Source organism: Neophocaena asiaeorientalis, unplaced genomic scaffold, assembly GCF_003031525.2.
Source record: "Neophocaena asiaeorientalis asiaeorientalis breed wild unplaced genomic scaffold, Neophocaena_asiaeorientalis_V1.1 scaffold606, whole genome shotgun sequence".
NCBI lineage: Eukaryota > Metazoa > Chordata > Mammalia > Artiodactyla > Phocoenidae > Neophocaena > Neophocaena asiaeorientalis.
Window position 1 is genome coordinate 3,497,190 of NW_020173687.1, and position 23,902 is coordinate 3,521,091.

A 23,902-nucleotide genomic window follows, 5' to 3' on the forward strand; every position below is an offset into this window, starting at 1 on the left:
GAGCCACACAAGGTTCATCGAATATCGACGTTTGTTCTGCTTTCATCCTTGACGAGGAGAATCTGTCCATCAACTTCTTGGGTAGTTAAAAAAATGTTTGTAAATTGCATAAAAAGTGTGGGTGGAAGTACCCCCTGCTGCTGTTAGGAGTCCCCCCTGCCCCCCGCCCCACTGGCTTTGCCTCTGCCACCCCCTGAGCCCGGGAGTCTGCACCACTTCAAGCCTGGGACCACAGGGACCGCCAGAGGCAACAGCCCAAGACGGGCACTTAGCAGGCGGGTCCCCGAGGCCCAGGACTAACTCCACACAAGCAGCTCCCTCGCTGACTGTTTCCAGCAGCAGCTAACAGGCCTGTGGGAGCCGAGATGCGTCTCCCCTGGGGTCTGCTTCTCAGGGCACCGACCTCCGCTTCACCGAGGGCACCCCATCGCCCAGGAACCAGACCCGAGCCCGGCTGCCAGGCCCCAAGCCCACAACCTGCTGCTGTCTGGCCCTGGGAGCGGCTGCCCATCTGATCCCGCTTCCCGTTCCTGACGTGGGCAGGAGCGCTGTGATACGGGGGCTTCTGAGCATTTCGTTGTTAGAAACGTGCTGTGTCGCTTTGACTCTTATGGCCAGTTGTGCTGTCGTCACCACGTGCATCCCCTGGGTCAGTCTCATGGCCAGAGCTCCTGGCTTGGAAGTCGAGGGGGCGGGGGCAGCGGTCCAGCCTCTCGTAACCCAGCTTCCCACAGAGCTGAAGGTGAGTGAGGGGAGCTCTGGGGTCCTTTAGTGGGAGGAGAGCATCCGGACGGGGCTGCCCAGGTAGGAGCCACCTCTTCAGGAGGAGCTTAGGAGCCAGCGAGCGTCGGTATCGAGGCCAAACTGAGGCCCCGACCCTCTGAGTGAATCCCCCAGGGGGCTCTTGGGGACAGTGGGACCCAGGCCCCAGGGTTGTCAAAGTGAGGGTCCAGGTGCAGGAGGGCTGGGTGCTCCCCACTCCGGTGTGGTCAGGAAGGAGAGATGGTTACAAGCCAGGCCTCAGCTCCAGCCTGGCCTTGCACTGACCTTGAGTCTGCATTTTTAACTAGGTCGAGGGTGACGTGTGTGCCCCTTAGGGTCTGGGCGTGAGTGGGCTTCAGGTGGGACCTGGAGCTGCTTCCCCGCCCCCGCCCCCACCAGGGACCTGGAAGGGCCGGTGGAGAGAGGGGACCCACAGGAGGTTGAACAGCTCCTGGCCGTCAGAGGCCACAGAGCACAGACTGCCCCTCCCAACACCAGCAACAGAAAGCACGGTGACGGTGACGCCAGGCCCCCTCTCCCTGGTGCTCACCGGATGTTGTCTGCTTCAATTTTTCATTTTTCTTTTTCCTCCATTTCCAGGGTTTGAAGATTCTGCCCAGGGTGGCCAGTTTGCTGTTTCTCCTCACGGGGGGAGTTCGAATCCCTGAGAGCAGATATTCAGAGCGCACTGCGGGGGTTTGGTCCATCTCATCTGGAAGGCGAAAACCCAGCGAGGCGGTCAGTGATGACCAAGCCCACACGACAGCCTGGGGGGCCCGAGGTGACTCCCCTCCTCCCTGGGGCCACCAGTGATCCTCCAAAGCCTGGGGCTCAAGAAGGTGGGCCAGGCGCTGGAGACGGGGCTTGTTCCATCATGTACCAGCCCGCGTTCAGTTGGGTTAATTCACCTCCTGCTGCCTGCGAGAAGGGGCAGAGTTTATCCAGAACCAAGAAGCCCTAGAGACACCCAAAGATGCAGGAACAGCAGGGCTGGAGAGAGCGAGGACCAGGCCAGGGGAAGCCACCAGCAGTCAGAGGGGCCAGGACCTGGGATGGGCCAGTCATCAAAAGAGCCAGCCCAACGCCCCATGGGACGGGCGTCCCAGGGACGGGCAGCCCCAGCCGGCAGCCTCCAGAGCAACCCCTGAGGTTTGACTTCCAGAGGGCTGTGCCCGTCAGCAGCCCAAGTCACTCAATCCCTCCTAGCCTCAGTTTCCACATCTGGAAAATAAAGCTAATCATCATCCCTGATGCCTAGGGTTGAGAGGAAAATTCTGTGTGACCACACAGTGGCCATGACGTCTGGAAACATAGGTAGACACACATAATACACAGTTTCTTGATAGCATGTTACAATCCACGTGAAGTAATATTATCTACGCTTTGAAACTGTCTACCCACTCTGATTAACATGCCGCGCCAGCACGGGTGGCTCTCGGTAGACATTTTCATAATAATTTATATTGTGTAAGTAATACAATAATTACTATGGAGCAAAAGTTAGTCATTACTTGTTCTGGGCCGAGTGCGAACATAGTTTACCCCCATAGTAAATCTATGAGGTGGAGACTGTTATTATATCCATTTGACAAACGGGTGCACTGAGGCTCGGAGCCACAAGCCATTCTGTCAGCTGTCAGAGCGAGGGGATGATGGCCTCGGGCGGCCTGACTCCAGAGGCCCCTCTCGTATCTCTAAGCTGCTTCTAGGGTGACGATATAACTTTATCACCCAAAGCAGGACACACATGGATGGAACACAACAGGAGGCATTAACCAAGACCGTCCAAACCAAGCCAACCACTCTCTCCAGCTGTTTTTTTTCCATGCAGTATGCAGGCTCTTAGTTCCCCAACCAGGGATCGAACCCACGACCCCTGCAGTGGAAGCGTACAGTCTTAACCATTGGACCGCCAGGGAAGCCCCTGTCTACAGCTGTTATTTAATTGAGTGTTAAGTGTACACCAGAGGCTGGGTCCGCAGGGGGTCCACAAAGAAACTTCGTGGGGACAGACAGCCCAGGGGTCTCGTTGGAGGACTTCTCCCTGCAGACTTAGCAAACCAGCCAGGCTCCTAAGCCAATGACATTTTCCACCTTGGGTTCAGCTATAACCCCAGTGCCCGGCGCCTAGTAGGGGCCCAGGAAGTTCGGGTGGGGTAGTAAGTGAGCCAGGGCAGTCCAAGGACCGGTCGCGACCCCCAGCGCCGCACTCCAGGCGTGCAGGATGCAGACGGTCCTTCTCTCCTCAAGAGTCAGTTTACTGCATGTTATTATCCTCTCCTTTCCTTCCTCCACCCACGGATGCCAGATGGGTGTGGAACCGCCGGTGCCATGTGGCCCCAGAAAAGCTGACTGTCCTGGAGGCATTTTTGGCACAAAGGAGAAAGAAATGGCCTGGTCTCCCCAAGCTTCCAGGTTGGTTTGAAGATAAAGACGAAGATCCCCAGAGATACGCACGTAGATGAGGAAGAATTGTCATCGCTTTATTTATATCTCATCTCACTCCACAAAGGATGGGCAGCCATTATCAGAAACACATGCCCAACAAGACAAATGAGTGTCCGAGGAAATCCAGAGGAAGGGGAGTCTGGACAGAGCCACCGCATCAGGGGTTAGAGACACCACGTGTGACTCTGAGCTTCCTGGCAGCCAAAGCAAAAAGGAGCAGCACATAGAATAAACTACAAATCAGACCCCAAACCTCACTCCATCTGCCCCCTGTATCACTGTGACTTTAGTCCAGGCCACCAGCATCTCTACCCCAGATGCTCACACAAGCCTTCTAACTGGTGTCCCCGTGAACCCCTATAAATGTAAGTCTGGTCGTATCGCTTTCCTGCTTACTCCCTGTGGCCTCCCCTCTCATTTAGGACAAAACTGCCAAGGCTGTAAACGTCTCCGAAGTCTGCTCCCAAGCCCCACCCACCTCACCCCTGCCCACTAGCCCCCTGTTCCATTTCATCAGCAGCATTACCGTGCATTAGCATCTATGGCATGTTATGGAAACAGAATGTCGTAAGCGTTACGATGCAGGTGCCAGAAGCAGGGATCCGGGCTCACACCCTGGCTCCGTCACTACCTGGGGCTGAAGTGTTGACACCACTGTCCTCCTCCCTCCCTGCATTTTCACCTTTGCCCCGGCCTTGCTGGGGGAATAGGGGGCACAGGGGACTTCCCAAGTCCTTACCTGGGGGCTCACCATGTGGCCTGCTTGAACCGATCGGTGGTGGGCAGAAGGGACATTGTGGCTCCCTCCTCAACACCCCTTCCCCCCTCCCTCCACCATCACTATTGTATTTATTTATTGCGGTACGCGGGCCTCTCACTGTTGTGGCCTCTCCCGTTGTGGAGCACAGGCTCCGGACGCACAGGCCCAGCGGCCGTGGCTCACGGGCCCAGCCGCTCCACGGCACGTGGGGTCCTCCCGGACCGGGGCACGAACCCGTGTCCCCTGCATCGGCAGATGGGACTCTCAACCACTGCGCCACCAGGGAAGCCCCCACCATCACTATTTTAATACATTGCCTCCCTGCTCCCTCCCCACAGTGGCTGGAGCAGGTACTGTGGTTCCCACCTCACTTCTGACACACTTGGGTCCTCACCGCACAGCCTGGGGCACAGGCAGGGCATGCTGACCACTGAACAGACCGCACACCACTCTCCCCTTGAGAATTCATTCACTCATCCATTCACTCATTCATTCATCTATTCCACAAAAGCTTATTGACACCAGCCATGTGCCGGAATTGCACCAGGAGGAGAATGTGCAGAGGTGAACAGAAAGAATCCCTGCCTCTGTGGGGCTTCTAGTGGCCAGCGGGAGATGGACAACGGGAGCGGGGATATTAAGAAACCAAGCCTGCTCGCCCCATAGTTAGTTCCCTGCTGCCTTCCTCTCCTTACCTTTCCCCATCACATTCATCACCCGGTGTGTGTGTGTATGTCGGCGTGCGCACACACAGACATGCACACACACAGACCCACACGTAGATGCACAGTTATTTGTTTGCCTTTTGCTCAGTCACCTCCCTAATTTGACAGCAGGGTCTGCCTTTGATGGTTGGTTTGCAGCTGAATCCCTGGTGCCCAGAACACATAAGGTAGGAACCCATGTGGTGAAGGAGATCCTTCCAGACATGAGGACGGATGGACAGAACCCAGCATCTGCTCAGGGAGCTGGTGGAGACGCGGGGGCTGACTGGCAACGGAGGGTTATGAAAGGCTGCTCTGAGCGGGGTTACTGGAGCAGAAGCCTGGGTGAAAGGGAGCCAGCAGTGTAGATGGGAGCGGGGGCAGGGAAGAGGGTCCCAGGCAGAGGAAGAGCGAGGTCGAGGACTTGGAGGAAGAACGCAGGGTATGAGGGCCATGGATGCAGCTGGGGAGGCACGCAGGGGCTTGAACCTGATTCAAAATTAAGCCGGAGCGACTGGGTCTCTTCAGCTCAAACAACCTGATTTGTTCATTTACCAAATATCCAATGTGCGTGACCAGGAAGACGCCTTGGTCTGAGCGACTCCCCAGGGGCCTGCTCTCACTGGGGGAGCAAAGGTGGGGACAGGTTCCAGAGGTCTGAAGCCTGCACCTCCAGCACCCTCTCTCCCCGCAGCAATTTCAGAAGAGATGCTCCGTCCAGTGAAGGAATCACTTACAAGCCACCCAAGGGGATGAATGGGTCACCGACGGTGTGCATGGGGGTCCGAGTGAGCAGAGGGGGGGCGGGCCCTCCTGGGTACCTTGTGGCCCACTCACACTGGAGGGTGGGAGTGAATGTGGGCAGGCGCGTGTCTAGCAGAGAGGGTGTGTGCATATGTGCATGCGTGTGCCTATATGGGAGGGTGTGCGTGCACCTGTACGTGTGCGTCACACAGAGAGAGGGGAGGCTGGGGGCACCGCCACCACCCTCTATCCCCAGCCCTTGAATTCGCTCAGCATCCCTGGAGTTGCCCGGGAACCTCCTTCCCACACCAGGGAGGATTCCCAGATTCAACACATTGGCAGACCCCTGCAGCCTCTGAATAGCACGCAGTGCTACGTTCCAGGGGCACCTCTGCCACCTGGGAAGCATTAGCAGTTAATTAATGAAAAACGTTTCCCCGCATCTGCCGGGAAAGTACGACGGGCAGCTGCGGGGCAGGCAGGAGGCCGCCCAGGCTCCCAAACAACAGATGGGCCAGGCGCCCCGCCCTGGGGCTGAAGGTGCGGCTCCAGTCCCTCCCATCTCTGGTCCCTTCCACAACTCCAGCCCTCTCCCGGTCCCCTCTGAGGTTAACGGCAGTCAGGGCCCTCGTCCCCCAGGACCCACTGCCACCACGCCATCGACGGATCCCACAGACCTACAAATCAGGCACTTCTAGAACAAGGCAGTGAAGGACACCAATGCCATGGCTGAGGGCACTGAGCTTACGGACTAACTTCCATGCCTGGCTCAGGGCCAACTCCTTTATTCCTAATATCCCCTTCTGTCCTAGCTCTGATCACCCTCAGATATCATCCTGGGATCTGTTATTTATTGTTATCATCTATCTTTCCCACTGGAACCAACGTTAAGCTTTATGAGAACAGGAACTGTGGCCACCTTGCTCGTCATGGGTCCCTGGCATCTTTACTGGCGCCTGGCACCCAGGAAGTGCTCTAATAAACACCTGCGTGACCCGTGAATCTGGGATGCAGAGCTGCCAGTGCCGGAGCCAGGATGTGGTCCCCGTCCATCTGACTCCACAGTCCTCGCCTTAGTGATGTCTGGCATTTCTGCTTCGTCATCTTCTATCCCCTGACCCGGCCCTGTCTCCTTCCACTTCACCAGGTCACCTTCCCCAAAACACAGTGGAAAGGAAGCTCCGCTCCCCGATTACCAGGTGCCACGTGCTGAGTGGCTGGCCTCATAGGGGAGACAGGCACCGTCCGTATCAGACAATATTCGAACAGGACCTTTTGCTTGTTTGTTTCATTCATTCACTCATTCATTCATTCATTCATCAAGCAACCGCTGAGGCCTGCTGTGTGCTAGGGCTGCTCTGAGTCTGAGACAGCGCAGCGAACGCAGACTGACACGCTGTCTGCCCTGCAGGAAGCTCGCCTGCTCACTGAGACGCCTTCAGAACGTGATACGAGCTATGGAAGTGGGGATGTGGGTCAACAGAGCGTGGCCTCTATTTCTTCGGTGAGTCCTTCCCTGCCCCCAAAGAATCCATCTGGCAATACGAAGCGACCAGCTTCTTTAAACAAAGCACCGTGCCAGGTATGAGGTAGAATAAAGAGGGGCTGGACACTCCCCTGCCCTAGCAGGCTCACTGACCATGGAGAAAATCGAGGTGCACAGAATCACCAGGGAACCAGGATGGAGGATTACGCCTGCAGGGGAAGTAACTCTTCTTGCCTGGAGCGGGCGGACTCTGAGAAGGCTACCGCGGGTGGGGGTGATTTTGGAGGTGGGCCTTGGAGGTTGACTAGGAATTGAATAAAAGCTGCAAACCCATAAAAGCGTGATCGTACATGGTGTTTGGAAGGTAATGGTAATGCAGTGGAGCGAGATCTGACACCGCCAGGCAGAGGTTCAGAGCCCCGTAAAATCTCCATGTATAAAACGGGGATCCACAGAGAGATACCAGCTTTCCATGGTGCCAGCTAACGACCAACACACACACACACATACACACAATATCACCATTATCATCACCACCGACTATCAGTAATAGGAAAAGCTCATCTCAAAGTAAGAAAGGAATCTTTATTATTGATATATCGATAAATATATTGATAAATGAAAAAAGAGCAAGCCTGTGTTGTCCCTCATGTTCCTAATTTGCCGGCATGGGTCTGTGTACTCGAACCTGAGAACCCTTAGGCTGGAGCTCTCTTGGTTTCTCGATGGAGGGGATGGACAGCAGTCTGGGGACCAGACAAGGAGAGCTGTATGTGGCCGTGATAGGAGCCCTGAGGGCAGGGAATCACTGAGGGATCTGATACAAGATCAGCCCCGCAGAGAATGTCAGTGTGGGCGGCAGCTTCATGGAACAAAGCAGACGGCCAGGAGGCCCACTGAGAAGGGACAGGCAGGGCGAGAGCAGTGGGACAGCAGAGAAGGAAGAGGGGAATCCAGAGATGTTGCTGAGGCAGACTCCTCGCCAGAGCTGGGTGAGAAACCAATGTGGGCCAGTAACACATACAGAAGAGTCAAGGAAACCAAGGTTTGTTCTGTCACCACTGTCACCAGCAACAGCAACATCTGCTGGACACTTACTGTGTGACAGCTGTGTCCTGAGCACCTGACGTGAATCAGCTCATTCCTGTCCCGTCAAGACCCAAGAAGGCAGGTTGTTACCGTCATCACTCTCATTATGATGAGGAAAACGGAAGCAGAGACGGGAAACAGTTTTCCCAGGTCACGCGGCTAAAGTGACACAGTGGGCTTGGAAATCAGGACATCTGCTCCCAAAGCCCTCGTCCTAACCCGAATGTTAGACTACTCAGAGCAGATGATGACAGCACTGTTATCTGGGATACGGGGTGAAGGAGGACAGAAGAGCATTAAAGTCACCTATACTGGGCTTCCCTGGTGGCGCAGTGGTTGAGAGTCCGCCTGCCGATGCAGGGGACGCGGGTTCGTGCCCCAGTCCGGGAGGATCCCACATGCCGCGGAGCGGCTGGGCCCGTGAGCCATGGCCGCTGAGCCTGCGCGTCCGGAGCCTGTGCTCCGCAACGGGAGAGGCCACAACAGTGACAGGTCCGCGTACAGAAAAAAAAAAAAGCCACATATACTAAAATCACGGCATTTAGGGTCAAAAGACCAATGGCTTGTGGCCAGGCTGCAAGAGATGTGGCCTGACGGCCGCTGTCCTCTAAGAAAGTGCTGGGTGTTTTAATAGACCCACTGCCTGGATGGGTCTGGACCTCCAAAACCAAATTTACCAAATGGATTTGAAGTCTCCCAGACGTAAAAGTATTCTTGGTTCGACCCTCTCCACTCCTACTGGAAAATTCTGGAGAAATGACTGAAGCACAGGATAGGTGGGGAGCACTGATCAACACGCAGAACTAGGGCCACCGGTGAACAGCTTCCAGGAGGGGGTGTGGCAGGGGAGGCAGGGCTTATTACGACGGGAGCATTTATTTCAAGGGGGAAAGAATTCCTCAAGGTCTGCGGCTCTATTCCCAGCAGCTCTGCGAGCATGTGTCACAAGCGGTGAACGCTGACGGCCCCCTGGGGTGGAGAAACTGCTACCTTTCCAGTCTGGAGGAAACAGAGACCCCACAGCGGGCTCTTCCTCCTCCTCAGGTGCCCGGGACAGTGCCGGAGACCCGAGTGAACGAATGAAGGAATGAAAGAGATTGATCCTGTGATACAAAAACCGAAAATGAGTCAAAACGCGGGTCAATGGTAATGAACAAAGAGCTGAGCCACCTCTGTGCCCCCTGCCAGAGGGGGATAGCTATAATTCCTAAGCAACTTCCGGGCCCCATGCTGCCCCGTCATTTCTCCCAGCCACCCCCTAAGCAGACAGCATCTCCTTTCTCTCCCTTCCCCATTAGTGGAAGTGCTAAGGAACATACAGAAGGAAACTCAAGAGCCTGGCTGAGCTTCCGAGTGAATAACAGCCCCTGGAATACTGTGAATGGAACAGCAGGAGTATGTTCTCGTAGGAGAACATACCTTTGAATGCTCGCAGGGAGGCCACCAAATCCTTTTGGATGTTCAAACAAACAACCCTGGGAGGCGGGGATTACATTTGCAGCTCCATTTTACATTTAGGAAGTGGAGGCTATGGGGGGCCCGTGTGGAAAGTCATACAGCTGGGAAGTGGTGGGTCTGGCATTGGAGCCCAAGTTCTCCGACCTAAAGTTCGCCATCTGGGCATGACACCAGTGTTTCCCAAAGCATGTCCCATGGGACCCTAGCAGGAGCGATGCTTTGTGAATGAAGACACTTGGTAAAACGCTACCTACACCAAAAGCCTTCTCTGAAGAGCGCCGCCATATATTATCATAGTAAAGCCTCTGAGAAGTCCTGCAGTAAAAGCAATCCCATTCAGCCGCTTGGCCAGCTTTTCCTAAACAGATGGGTCAGCCAACCCGCATTTACATCTTGCTGCCCAGACAGCAAGAACCCCACAAAAGCTGTCAAATGGAGTTTGAGCACTAGACCTGAGACTAAGCACTTTCAACGTAGTCCTGCTAAGTAGTGCTAAGGACAATTTACTTTTGGAATTTAACACTCTTTTCCCCAATATCTGTATTCCAAGGGCAACAGGATTCTCTAAGATCTTAGCAGAGGCTGGGTCTCAAAATTTCCCAAGTCTCTAAGCCTCTTCCAGCTGTCTAAGGTCTCCTACATGGAAATGATGCTGAAATTAACTCTAGATAAATGGGCATCATTCATGCCTCTGACACCAGTGGAAAAATCAAGACGTTATTAAAAGTGGCTTCTTTTTTCCCTCATATGTATCGTGGAAAAAACAGCACATCTAACTAGAAAGCCCATCTGTTTAGTATCAACCCCATAATTCTGCCAATGGTGGCGGGTGTCTGCCAGACATATGGCCAATTCTCCAAGCGAAATCAGCTCAAATCTGTAAATCAAGTGGATCCAAAAAGGCTGCACAGAGCTTAGAACCAGGAGTTGAAACATGAAGATGACAGGGTCAGGGAAGGAAAAAGGAAGGATCTGGAAAATCGGCTTTGTTGTCATTGGGTTTAGTAGGATGCTCTGTATCTGCACACAAGCAAACGCTCATAAAAATTATTTTGCAAGAAGCCCAAAGACTTTGCAAAGACCAAAAGCTGGTTTTAGAGGCATCCTCTTAAAGATCCTATTTTACAGAGCGGAGACAAAGGAGTGTTTCAGAGAGAAGACATAAACGGTAAAATAATGCATCAGGAGAGTTTAGCATCACAGTATAAATTTAGACAAATAACATGGCCCAACATCTTCAAAGCCCAAGTTCCAACTCTGACTTTCCAACCCTCAAGTGTAAGATGAGATTCTTAAATAATGTCAGTCAATGCTTAAGGACATACAAATGTTAATTTTAAAATATGCATACTTTAGCATTTTTCACAGGAACTAAACACATTTTAAATGCTGGGAAGATTCTAAGCCAACAGATTTGTGTTTAGAAAATGTGTCCCAGACTCATTTTGCTTAGGTCAAGGATGGGCAAGTATTTTCTGTAAAGGGCCAGATAGTGAATATCTTAAGACTTCAACAGTAAGTAACTTGGGCTTTGAGGGCCAGACAACTTCTGTTACAATTACCCAACTCTGCTGTCCATAGCATGAAAACAGCAGTAGATGATAGGTAAATCAATAGGCGTGGCTATATTTAAATAAAACTTTATTTGCAAAAACCAGCGGCAGGAGGATTTGGTCCACGGTCTGTCGCTTGCCAACTCCTGCCTTAAATGGTCCCTTTGGAAATGTCTTCAGGGAAAAAGTACTACTGGACACCCCAAGAAGAAAAAGGGACATCCCTTTTCTGATCCTGAGCCTTTACTGTCCTGCCCACCTCTAACCCCTGGGCTCCAGGCCAGCTGCACTCTGCCCACCCTATTCTGCCGCCTCCTCCCTGGTTTCCAGGCATCCACTAATCGTGCTCCCCTAAGCAAACGGGGCCTTGCATCACTGCCCTGCTTAATGCCATAGTGGCGTCTAGAATGAAATATGAAACCTCAACTGCGACCCCAGAGTCCTGCTCTCTGCTTATCTCACACCATGCCAAGCCCTTGCCCCACTATGCTCTAGTTCTGTCTGTCTCTTTCTGTCCTCCCACCACAGGGCTGCCTCCCGGGCCAATCCCTCTAGAGGCAACACTTTTCCCTGATGAACTCTTACTCATTCCTCACGGCCCCATCCTCTATACTCACCTGTTAGGTTTCCTGTTAGTTTTTCTGTCATAGTCATCAATAGAATTTATAATTAGCTATTGATTTCATGTTCATTAGTTTAACGTCCATCTTGGCTATTTGACCATGAGAGCAAGTTACTGAGTCCAAGTTTGTACTGCTGGCCACACGACAGACCAGTAAATCGAGAGATGAGTTGTTGGGGCCAGGAATAGCGACTTTATTTGGAAAGCTGGTGGACTCATGTGCCAAAGAACCCTCTCGCCTGAGTTAGAATTCAGGCTTCTTTTATACTAAAAGGGGATGGAGTAAAGTCAAACACTTCCTGGTTCCGATCAGCCTCCGGAGGGAATGTGCTACTTCCTTCCTTCCTGCAGTCATTCACAGGTGGGCCTGGACAGGAGTTTCCTGTGAGCAAAAGGTATTTTAGCCTAATGCTCATTACCTGAGAGGGAGGGTTTCCAGAGACGGGCCATTATGCATAATTTTAAGCTTATAGGCGACATCCCTTTAGTGATGAACCTGTAAGAGACCACGAAAGGTTCTTCCCTGTTACAGGCAGAGACCAAGTGTGTCCTGTATAACGGCCTCCCTAACCCCCAGACAGCCCAGGGGGGCCCAGCAAGGGCTCAGCAGGTATTGAGGGGAGCTACAGATTCTTCTATGATCAAGTTCACAGCCCCTGCCCCAGGCACATCTGAAGGTTATAATCCTACCAGAACAAGGCAGGGTTCTCAGGATTTCCCACACTGGGTTCCCTCATGAATTTAACGAGCTTTCCTGCCATATACTGTTTTTGCCTGGCTCGGCCTCCTTCTGGCACCTCATGGGTTGAGCTGTGGCTGCTCACCGAGCACTTTCACCCAAGAGCCGTGGATGAGATACCTGAACACCTGTAAGCGTCTGCACATCTGTTGTCATCGGGGTTCTCGCTTCTCCAAAGGCCCCTGTTCTGGCCCTGGCACCTCTGGTGACTGTCACGGAAGCGACAGAACAAGATGGAGACGGCAGACAAGACCTGCAGTCATTCACAGGTGGGCCTGGTCAGGAGTTTCCTGTGAGCAAAAGGTATTTTAGCCTAATGCTCATTACCTGAGAGGGAGGGTTTCCAGAGACGGGCCATTATGCATAATTTTAAGCTTATAGGCGACATCCCTTTAGTGATGAACCTGTAAGAGACCACGAAAGGTTCTTCCCTGTTACAGGCAGAGACCAAGTGTGTCCTGTATAACGGCCTCCCTAACCCCCAGACAGCCCAGGGGGGCCCAGCAAGGGCTCATCAGGTATTGAGGGGAGCTACAGATTCTTCTATGATCAAGTTCACAGCCCCTGCCCCAGGCACATCTGAAGGTTATAATCCTACCAGAACAAGGCAGGGTTCTCAGGATTTCCCACACTGGGTTCCCTCATGAATTTAACGAGCTTTCCTGCCATATACTATGTTTTTGCCTGGCTCGGCCTCGTTCTGGCACCTCATGGGTTGAGCTGTGGCTGCTCACCGAGCACTTTCACCCAAGAGCCGTGGATGAGATACCTGAACACCTGTAAGCGTCTGCACATCTGTTGTCATCGGGGTTCTCGCTTCTCCAAAGGCCCCTGTTCTGGCCCTGGCACCTCTGGTGACTGTCACGGAAGCGACAGAACAAGATGGAGACGGCAGACAAGCCAGCAACCGAACAGCACGCTCTTCCTGGGGACAGGCAACAGCCAGTGACGGGCCAGTCCTGGGAACCTGCTCCTGCGGTGTCACCTGTCTGCTCAGACGTCCCTAAGGACCTCCCGCTGCCGCTGGACAACAGCCCCCTCTGGTGCCCCCAGCGAGGGCCAGCCCAAGCGGCACCGGTCCCAGCCACCACTCTGGGCCGCCAGGGAGCCGCTCAGGGTGGAGGGTGCAGCCAGCTCTGTCCACTCCCCGCTGCACCCAGGCTGCACTGACTCGCTCACACTTCGGTCCACTTTCCTGAGCGCCTATTCTGTGCCCGAGACCTGGCCCCTGCCCGCCCAGTCCCAGGGCCTGGGGGTGGAAGAAGGCGACAGTCGTGTGAATGGGCAATTAGGACAGTACGATTTTACCACTCCTCCCTCCCCTGGACCCACCCAGGTCCCGGTCACCCTCATTGCTCCCAGGTTCCTGCAACGTCCTCCCCTGGGTCATGTCACACCATGTCCCCTGACCCCCACCTTTCCCTGCCTAAACCCCGCCGGTGGCTTCCAGTTGCACCTGGAATAAAATCCCACGTGGTTCCTCATGCCCCGTGACCACTGCCCTCACCAGCAGCCCCGACCCTGGGGGTCTTCAGCTTCTCCACCCTCCTTCCACCTCCAGACCCCTGCACTTGACGGCCCCTGGAGGCTCCCTCTCCCTCCCGCCTTTGCAAAGCAGCCTCCTTCTCGTCTCTGGGGTCTTCGTACCACAGTCTCCTCCATGGGAGGTGCACTGAGCCACAGTGAGACTCTGGCACGGGCCCAGCACACCTCACCCCTTCAGGGCACGCGCCCCTCCCTGAGGTGAGCTGATCTCACAGTCTCTGCCAGCTGGAGAGATGCAGGCCCAGCCACAGCAGGTTCCTGGGAGATACTCTGGAAGGAATCAGTGAACGAACTGATGATGGACAAGGCACTGTGATGGAGACTGAGACAGGATTCTGTGGGCAGAGAAAGGGCTGGTCTCCGGACTCAGGTAAGACTTCCTGGGAAAGTGAGGACACCTGTGGTGAGCTCTGACACATCAGGAAGAGTTAAGTTAGCTCTAATAAATACTAAAAAAAGAAAAGATAATACTCCATTGTTTGAATGTATCACATTTTGTTTCTCCATTCATCCCCTGATGGCCATTTGGGTGGTTTCCGCCTTTTGGTGGTTGTAAATAGTGATGCTATGAACATTCACATACAAGTTTTCGTTTGAACACCTGTTTTCAATTCTTCTGGGTATATACCTAGGAGCGGAGTCGCTGGGTCCTGTGGTAGCCCTGCTTCAGTTTTTTTTTTTTAAGATTTATTATTATTATTTATTTATTTTTGGCGTGTCAAGTCTTAGTTGTGGTACGCGGGCTCTTCATTGCTGTGTGCAGCCTTCTCTCTAGTTGCGGCGGGCGGGTTTTCTCTTCTTTAGTTGTGGCGCGCGGGCTCCAGGACGCATGGGCTCTGTAGTTTGCAGCATACAGGCTTTAGTTGAGGCATGCAAGTTCAGTAGTCGTGGCACGAGGGCTTAACTGCCCCGTGGCATCTTAGTTCCCTGACCAGCGATCGAACCCATGTCCCCTGCATTGTAAGGCAGATTCTTTACCACTGGACCACCAGGGAAATACCTCACTTTTTTTTAAATTGAAGTATAGTTGATTTACAGTGTTGTGTTAGTTTTAGGTATATAGCAAAGTGATTCAGGTTTATATATATATATCCTTTATAGGTTATTATAAGGTTTTAAATATAGTTCCCTGTACTATACAGTAGGTCCTTGTTGTTTATCTAGTTTATATATATTGTATATAGTAGCGTGTATCTGCCCGCCCCACTTTCCCCTTTGGTATACATTTCAGTTTTGGAGGAAATATGCCAGTCCATCCTCCAGGGTGGCTGCACCATTTTACATCCCCAGCAGGAATGAATCACTGACACACGCTACAGCGTGGATGAACACAGGAAACACGAGGCCAGTCACAAAAGGCCACATACCATCTGCGCCCATTGACATGAAACTCCCAGAACAGGCAAATCCACAGGGACACAATGTAAATTAGTGGTTGTCAGGGCTGCGGGGAGAGGGGGATGGGCGGTGACTGCTAAATGGGTCTAGACTTTCTGTTTAGTGCTGAAAAGTTCTGGAATTAAAGAATGGGGATGGTTGCACAAAAATGTGAATTGTACCTTTTAAAATGGTTAAAATGTTAAATGTTACGTTATGGGTTTTTTAGCTCAATTAAAAACCAGAAAGCCTGTCCCGACCCAGTGGAGCTCCCTGACATGTCCTAGAGACGGAGACAGCCCTGCAAAGCCCACCCAGTGGTTTCTGGGTGAAATGAGAAGCAAAGGGTCGCATGGTTTCCCGCTCGCCTGCACCTGAGTGGGGCCTGGCCTGGTGCCGAGGAAGCCCGGTGTCCCGGGGAATAAACGATGCAATGATCCCAGCCCCAGCAGGTCTGTACCGGGTACTCAATGCCGACTCACTTCCAGGCTGCCTCTGGGCCTGGCCTCCTCGTTCATACGTGTCATCTTCACAGAATTAGGACTCTGGGATCCAGAAGGAAGCTGGTCAGGATGCCAAACAATAACCCACACATACATCAGGCCCATGATTCATGCCGATTTGAAGGAGCCATAGAAACAAAAAGGCTCACGCGATGTGCAGACTTTGCAATCCCCCTAAATTACAAACTCGTTAAGGATCACACATTTCTAAGCGCTCTGGCTGTGGGGATGGTAAACTGGGCTCAGGCCATCGCCACGTGGGGCCACCACCTTAGCTGGCACTCCAGAACACTCTCCCTGTGTCTGAGCACACGGAAACGGTGCACATCCTGAACTCGCCGGCAGCCCTTAGCCGCCTTAGTTCTTCAAGGCGCGGCCAGGACGTTGGCTGGGGACTGACCCAGGACAGGCACTGGCAGGGCTCTCCCTGGGTCCTGGAGTCCTTGCACCATGGTCATGGCCCTGCCCGGCTTCCATGTGCTTTTGCTCTACCCTGCCCCCTCACCCCTCACCCCTCGGGCTCCTGCAGCTGAGTTGCCCTTTGCCCTCGTGCACGGAGAGAAGGCGGTAATGGGGGCCACACGGCCTGAGATCACCCTCCGCCTGCCCCTCCCCTTCCCGGAGCAGCTGCCCCTGTTCTGTAACCAGTTTCTCCTGGGAGCACTTTTAAGAGTTACTCACCCTCAAACCCTCATCCCAGGGTCACCCTGCAAAATACCAAACAAAGACAACCATCTACTCTGGGTGAGGTGCCGGGGTAAAGCCGATGAGCAAAACTAGATGTGGTGCCTGCCCTCACGGGGCTCACAGACATCAACCATCAAACCAAATGCGTAAGTGCACCATGAAAGCCGGGTAAGCATTTTGGGGTAGATGGGAGAGAGCTGTATGGTAGCATGTGATGGGGGACTAGACAAACTACCCCAAGGAGGTACTCCAGATCAGATGAGAAGGATGAGATGGGCTGAGTAATTTTTATCCAGAAAAAAAAAAAAAGTGCAAAACTACCTGGAAAGAGGCAGCTTGGAATATTCACACTCACACCTTTCTACAAAAATCTTCACTGCCCATGCATCTTGCCCACATTTCCATCAGGAACCATGTGGCCATGAGACAAGTACAGACCAGAAAGGCACAGTGACTGGCCCAAGATCACACAGCACTGGTAATGTGAAGAGTGGGCTTCACCTCGTACCAGGGCCCCGAGGGTGCCTTGTCTGGCTGCTTTTCACAAACCTCAGAGAGACTGTGGACCCCAATCGATCTCAGTCCTTCCCATCGAAATGCCTTTTTAAAGAGTCATTACTCTCAAGATCCCTCTATCAACTGAATGGTCCTTGGTTACAATTCCCAGCATAACAAGCAAATCCCCATGTGGAAGTTTAAATGCACTGTCTAAACGAAGCCCTTGGGGACCCCTCTGGTCTTGGCCTCAGAAATCATTTCCTTCCTCAACCATTAAGTACATGAATGTTCATAGCAGCTTTATTCATATCAGCCAAAAAGTGGGGGGAAAAGTCAACAAGGGATGAACAGATACATAAAATGCAGTGTATCCACACAGTGGAATATTATTCAGTCATAAAAAGGAATGAAGTATTGATGCGTGCTACACATGGGTAAACCCTGAGAACGTTATGCTACGTGAAATAATCCACTCACAAAAGATCACTTGTTCTATGATTGCGCTGAAACGGAACATCTAGGATTGGTAAATCCATAGAGACAGGAAACAGATGAGTGGTTGCCAGGGGCTGGGGGAGGGGGACATGGGGTTAATTAACGGGTATGAGGCTTCTTTGGGAGGGTAATGAAAAGGTTCTGAAACTCGGTGGTGGTGATGGTTGCACAGCCCTAAGAATATACTAATAAAAGCCATTGGATTGTAAGGTGGGTGACTTGTATGGTATGTGAATTATAGCTCAAAAAAGCTGTTAAAAAAAGAGAAAAAACACAAGGTGGTCAGGGCCTGCCCGCATCCTCATTCAGGTCCTTCTCTGAGCTGGTTGAGAACCACAGGGGTCTTTCCCTCCCGCCCTCTCTGGGTGGGAGTCTCTCTGATGTCGGGATGGAACTCAGAACCCGGACTGTCTCCCATAAGCTGTGGCCCTCACTGCATCCAATCAAAGGCTCCGTATCAAAGCAAGCTCACTTTGCAACATCTCCCAAACCCATCTGGGTTCCTCTCCCCAGGGCCACCGCTCAAGTCAATTGACCACCTTCTGTAGTGTAGACAACGGCAGGAGCTCACGTCCCTGCCCTCATCCCAACTTCCATTCTTGCTGCTCCACAATCTGTTACCCGCATAGAAGCAGAGTGATGGTCAAAAATAAAATCAGGCTCTGCCATCCCCAGCCTACGCCTCTAGTGGCTTCCCCCGCATTTGGGATCAAAGCCAAACTCCTTGAGGCCCCTCTGGCCTCTCCCGGCACCTGCCCCACCTCGCTCTCTGCATTTCAGCCGCACTGACTGTGCTCTGTGGTCTTTAAGCATGCCCAGTTTGTTGCTGCCTCAGGGCCTTTGCACCCGCTGTCCCCCCCTGCCTGGAATGTTTTTCCCCAACATTGCCACACTGCTTACTGTTCATCCCCAAATCCCTCCCCTCCGACCCTCTCTACCCGGCCTTCCCGTACCTTCTGCAGCTCACTTCACCTTGGTTCACTTCCTTTGGGGTACATATTGCTCTCTGACGCTGTCTTGTGTGTTTACCTGCTTTTCCACTGGAACACAAGCTCCGCAAGGGCAGGGGCTCTGCCTGTCTGTCCACCATTGTTCACCCGGGGCAGCAGAGGCTCAGTAACTTTCTCTTGGATGCCAAGTCACCCTCTGCTCAGATCCACTGCCCTGAGGATGGGAGCGCAAGAGGCCCAGAGCGTCCTCCCCGTGGGGTCTGGTGCTGCCTTCCCTCCACCTCATCGCTCATCACTGCAACCAGACTGGCCACAACTTCGTTCCGCAGGGTCTTTTTTTTTTTTTTTTGCTTCACGAATTTTACCCATGCTTCCCCTTAGAACACCCTTCTCCTGACCTGGCCAACTCCTACTCTGGGTCTCAGCTTAAATTTCACTTCCTTCCAAAAGCCATTCCCAGCTCAGGACTGGGGGCCCTGCTCTGTGCACCCTGAGCCCTCATATCATCACCACTCCCCACCCCCCACAATCATCACATCTCACTCACAGCATCCAAATTGCTGGTTTCACTGGATCTCTTGCTGGAATGACGCCATCAAGAGAGACAGGTGTGTCTCGCCCACCACCAACAGGGCAGAATCTCACACAAAGTCCTCAGTAAGGACCCTTGAAAAAACAGCAGGCGATGCGGGTTTATCCTACAAAGCACGGTGCAGCATTGCCACGCTTGGGTTCCACGAGCCAGAATGGACTGGGTGGGGATGCAAGCTCTTATTAACTGTTGAAACTTGGACAAAATACTTCACCTCTCTGAGCCTCGGTTTCCTGACATCCATGACATAGAGATGACATGAGTACCTACCCCAAAGGGTTGTTGGCAGGATGAAATGAGTTCATGCATGTGGACAGCTTAATATGGTGCCCAGCACACAGCATCTTTGTCATCTGTTTTTCCAGGCTTTTTGGGTGGCCTTCCTGAATCACAGTCGATACTCAATAAATACCTGTTGGATGAGTGAAGACACCACGGAGACCCTGGGCTAGATCTCACAATTTTCAAGGGAGTCATAGAGAGCACTTTTATCAAGTCTTTCATTTTCAACAGAACGGATATTCCCTTCTAAAGGCAAAACACCAAAGACGAATGAAAAAAGGATCAGTGGCTCCTCCCGGAATCTGCAAGGACCGGGTTGGATGCTTTCAGCAGAAGTGGCCATTATGGCAAGAGTCTTAAGATGCTTGGACGAAGCACAATCCTTTTTAAAGATCTGGGAAGAAATGCACAGCAAACAAAAACCAGGAAGAACCAGCGTTCTCAGATCAGAGGAAGGTAGAGAACTCTGTGTGGCGCATGCTCCTTGAGGTCCTGAACGAGGAAGACCAGCCCAAAGGCACAAGCACGGGGACCAGCGAACGCGGTAGCGTGCTGAGCGGATGCCGTCAGCTGTGTGTCGCCCGCGGTTGGGGTCACCAGAGACAGCATTATTGGACCCTCAAAAGCAAAGGGGACAGGCATTGGGAGACCTAAGGGACCGTGGCCTCTGCTTCAGCCTCCACGTGCCTGTCCACGTGAACCCCTGGGATCCTCGTGGGTGGTTTTAACATTTATTGATATGTACGTGCACCCCACGTGGCCACTCAGCTCTGTGCAGGGCTCACACAAAGGGATGGTGAGCTTGGTGGCCTCCCGAGGGCAATTTGGTGGTGCTGCCCCTTCTTCACTGGAAGACCTCCACAGCCCGCAGCACAAGGGGCCTTTCCCCTGCACTCACGGCCCGCCTCATGGCAGAAAGCCGGGGCAGCAGGGACACTGAGCCGTGCAAGCACAGGGCCCTGCTTTCAAGGACCTTACAATCCCATCGGACATCTCGGAAGGAGCCTGGGCTCCAGAGCCAGGAGAGGCGGGTGGCTCCATGTCACGCTGCCCCACGACCGACCGCAGGCAGGTCACAGACCTCTCCGGGTCTCCCAGGGGTCCTTGACTGCGATATGCGGATATGCGATGATGCTAACGTCGACATCAGCTACGTCTGTGATGCACCTGGAGGGGAACCCGCCGCAAAGACACATGCTTGGGCGAACCTGACAAATTCCCCCAAGGCCTGTTTAAAGCCCCCCAACATCGAGGCTCAGCTCGGGTCTGCAGGTCTGATTCCACCACGTCTCTGGGGCAGGGGGTGGGGGGTAGGCTAAAGGGCTAGATTGCTCCATCCTGCAGGCTAAGAGCACAAAATCCAGTCAAAACCCCCAGAATCTGTCAACCCTGAAAGCTACTTCAGGAAGAAAAACAAAAGGCAGGAATTCTCCTTAAGGGAAAACTGCAAATAAGAGAGAGTGAATTTCACCCTAGCTGCCTGTCAGCACCACAACCCCTGGGGGAGACCCATTATTATGTTCATCTGGTGTTACCAAGGATTACGGAACTGATTTATTTAAAACAAACAAACAAAAAAAAAAAACCCTCCTGCAACTATACCCTTTGCCACATTAAGTTTTCATGAGATCTGATGGGTTCTCATCTAGATAAGGAATGTCCCTGGCGATGAGATTTCTGCCCCTCGGAGAGGCCAAGGGCTTTTCAGTGACAGCGGGAGGCCACGCGTAGGGCAACCACAGTGCCTTAACCATTAACAGATGCTCACAACACACGACAGAAATGCAGCTGAAATATCTTGACATCCTTTTCAAAACAAGAGCCACGCTAAGTGATGATCTGCATATTCCTCAGGTTTAATTTAACTTGTTGTAGCTTAGACCGAGCCATTCGAAACAGCCAAAATTCGGCAGTCACTGACCTGCAAAAATGGCAATTTTGTACAGTTCAGCCTAACAGAAGTTAAAATTAGATCTCATTTTATTACGAAATGAACGAAGATGAAATAGGGTTAGAAGTGTTTAGGGGAGAGTCTTCCCTACATCATCAAGAGGGGTCATCCCCACACTGGAGCCTTTCCTTACGCTGTAACTGACTGCCCTTTTCTTCTACTTTCACACACAAGGAAAGATTTCTGCCAAAGGTCCAGGCGAGTGGAACCAGCGATCCTGGGGCTGGGGTCCCGCTGAAGCTCAGCCACAAACCCAGCTTCCACATCCCCCTCCCCGATGAGACCAGATGGAAATGTTGGGCTGTAAGAAGTCCAGGGTCATTCACAGCCACACGGCGACCGGGCGAACCAGGTGGCCTTCAACACCATTCCATGAGGAGAGAATATGCAGCCCGCTGATACAACTGCCCAGTCACCAGGCCTTGCGGAAGATGTCTCAAATCTTCCAAGTGACAAGGTGCTTGGAAGAAAGACAGAAAAAGAATTGGTTTGCTCTTGGCCACCTAACTTCTAGGCTGCCCCGGCCACCTAGCTTCTAAGAACACACGAGGACCCTGTCCACGCAGGTTTCTTACCACCTAGGACCTTTCCCCAAGCCCTGTAGGAACGCCTGCAAACCTGGACGGGAGAGCTACCCCAGGATATGAAGCCACTGCCAAGGAGGATAACTCCATCTACCGCTAAGTTGAAAGACTATGAATCAGACACAGGTAAACTCAGAGAGCTTCTTCAGAGACTTGGGTGCCTTGAATTTTTGCAGTTTTCCTTAGACTTTCAGAAAATGCGATTCTGAAGGAATACTCAAAAAACACACCTGACAACAAAATTCTTTTTGTTCCTCAAGTCATTTTCTTCTCTAAAGATCTCTAACGAGGGGCAGATCATGTTGACATCATGTTCCTGTCAACGTGGTAAATAGCACAGGCTGGGATGTCCGTCTTCTTGGTGTGCATTCAGCTTCACCACTTAGGATCTGCAAGACCAAGGGTAACTCACTTCACAGCTCTGAGAGTGGGAGCCCCAGGCCCTAGAACACAAGCCCTAATGCAGCCTCCCTCCGAGGGTTGTTTTATCAATTAGATGAGATGAAGCACTCAGCACAGCGCCGCGAATGTAAATGACAAGTTAGCCAACGTGGTAAGTCCAGGGGGTTGCATCCATGTCCATAACCCAGTTGGGTTATCACTCTCTAGTTTAGCACTGGGGGTAACTGGGCAAAGGCCACACCATCTCCCTGCATGATTTCTCACACCGCATGTACATCTACAATGATCTCAAAAAAAGTTCAATTAAAAAAGTTAGCCAGGGCTTCCCTGGTGGCGCAGTGGTTGAGAGAGCCAGCTATTTTCATTATTAAGATCTGAATCCTGCCAAAAAGGATACACTGAATAAACACTCAAGGGTCCTGTTAACTTTTCATGAAAACAACAAAAAAAAAAAAAAAAAAAAAAAAAAGCCAGCTATTTTCATTATTAAGATCTGAATCCTGCCAAAAAGGATACACTGAATAAACACTCAAGGGTCCTGTTAACTTTTCATGAAAACAACAAAAAAAAATTGTGTCTATGTACCATTAGTGATGGAAACAAAATGAGTGCAGGAATAAAGTAATTTCTCAAAGTCATCTTACTGTGATGGCTCTATTTAATCTCTGTCTTCCTTTATGAGTATAATAAACTTCAATTACACTTCATTGATTCATTTCATTCATTCCACTAATAATGAAACAGCGACCAGTGCTGGGAACGGGGACACATCAGGAGCAAGCTGGATTTGGTCTTCATCTGCACTTGGGTTTCTGCCTACTAATGGCCCTCAGGAACCCTTTAGAAAGGAAAGGAAGGCACATTTATTGAGCACCTACTGTGTGCCTGGCCTTGCACTGGGCACAAGGGCTTCCTTGGCAAGCAGAATGAGTACAGCTTTTGTCCTTAAGTAGCACCACAATTTGATGAGGACAAGTGACATTAAAACCAAAATAATTACACAATTAAACTGCAAGTTTGTAAACTGCAACCATAGTAAGTGTGGAGAGGGAAGAGCATAGGGCTCTGAGACTGTGGTCCTGGAGAAGCTCACTTAGCCTGGGTGTGTGTATGACCATGTCTTTTGTCCTCTGTTTTCTGATGCTCTGACATCTAGAGCCTTGCTGACCCTAGAGGGACCATGGTCCCCCAGGGAGCCAACTCCCAGAGACAGTATACAACTTGCCCATGACCATGGTTTCCAATACAGACCAGCCAACCCAGAGTTACACTCCAGCCCCTGCCCTTATTGGGGTCTCATATTCTGGGCCACTATCCACCTGCCTTAATCACCCCGGGGCCAGGTACCGGACCAAGAGGGACATCCCCTACACACCCCAGAGCCTGTTAGAATTATTCAAACTCGCCACCCCCAACTTAGGTTCCCTGCCCTGCCTGTTCCCTCCCAAGGAAACCACAATAAAGGCTCTCGTCCACGTTTTCCCCTCGCCCACCCAGTACTTGCAGGGGCCACCCCCTAAGTGGGCCCCCGCATGGCACAGGATGAACTATAGCAAGCTATCTCTTCAACAGCAGTCAGCTCCTAGTTTCTTGCCCTATTATACCTCAAGTAATCTATTAATATACTACATACCTCACACCTAAGAGATGAAAATGTAGGCTAAAGTCGTG

At 52.1% G+C, this 23,902-nt stretch overlaps 1 protein-coding gene across 1 annotated transcript in view; it reads right to left on the reverse strand.

Annotated features, from left to right (window-relative positions):
• PHACTR3 (phosphatase and actin regulator 3) overlaps positions 1-23,902 on the reverse strand; it is a 204,978-nt gene that overhangs the window by 86,469 nt on the left and 94,607 nt on the right. Inside the window, exon 2 of the mRNA XM_024750334.1 lies at positions 1,313-1,474. Within this exon, the coding sequence (XP_024606102.1) occupies positions 1,313-1,474 (162 nt within the window). The remainder of the gene's footprint in view (positions 1-1,312; positions 1,475-23,902) is intronic.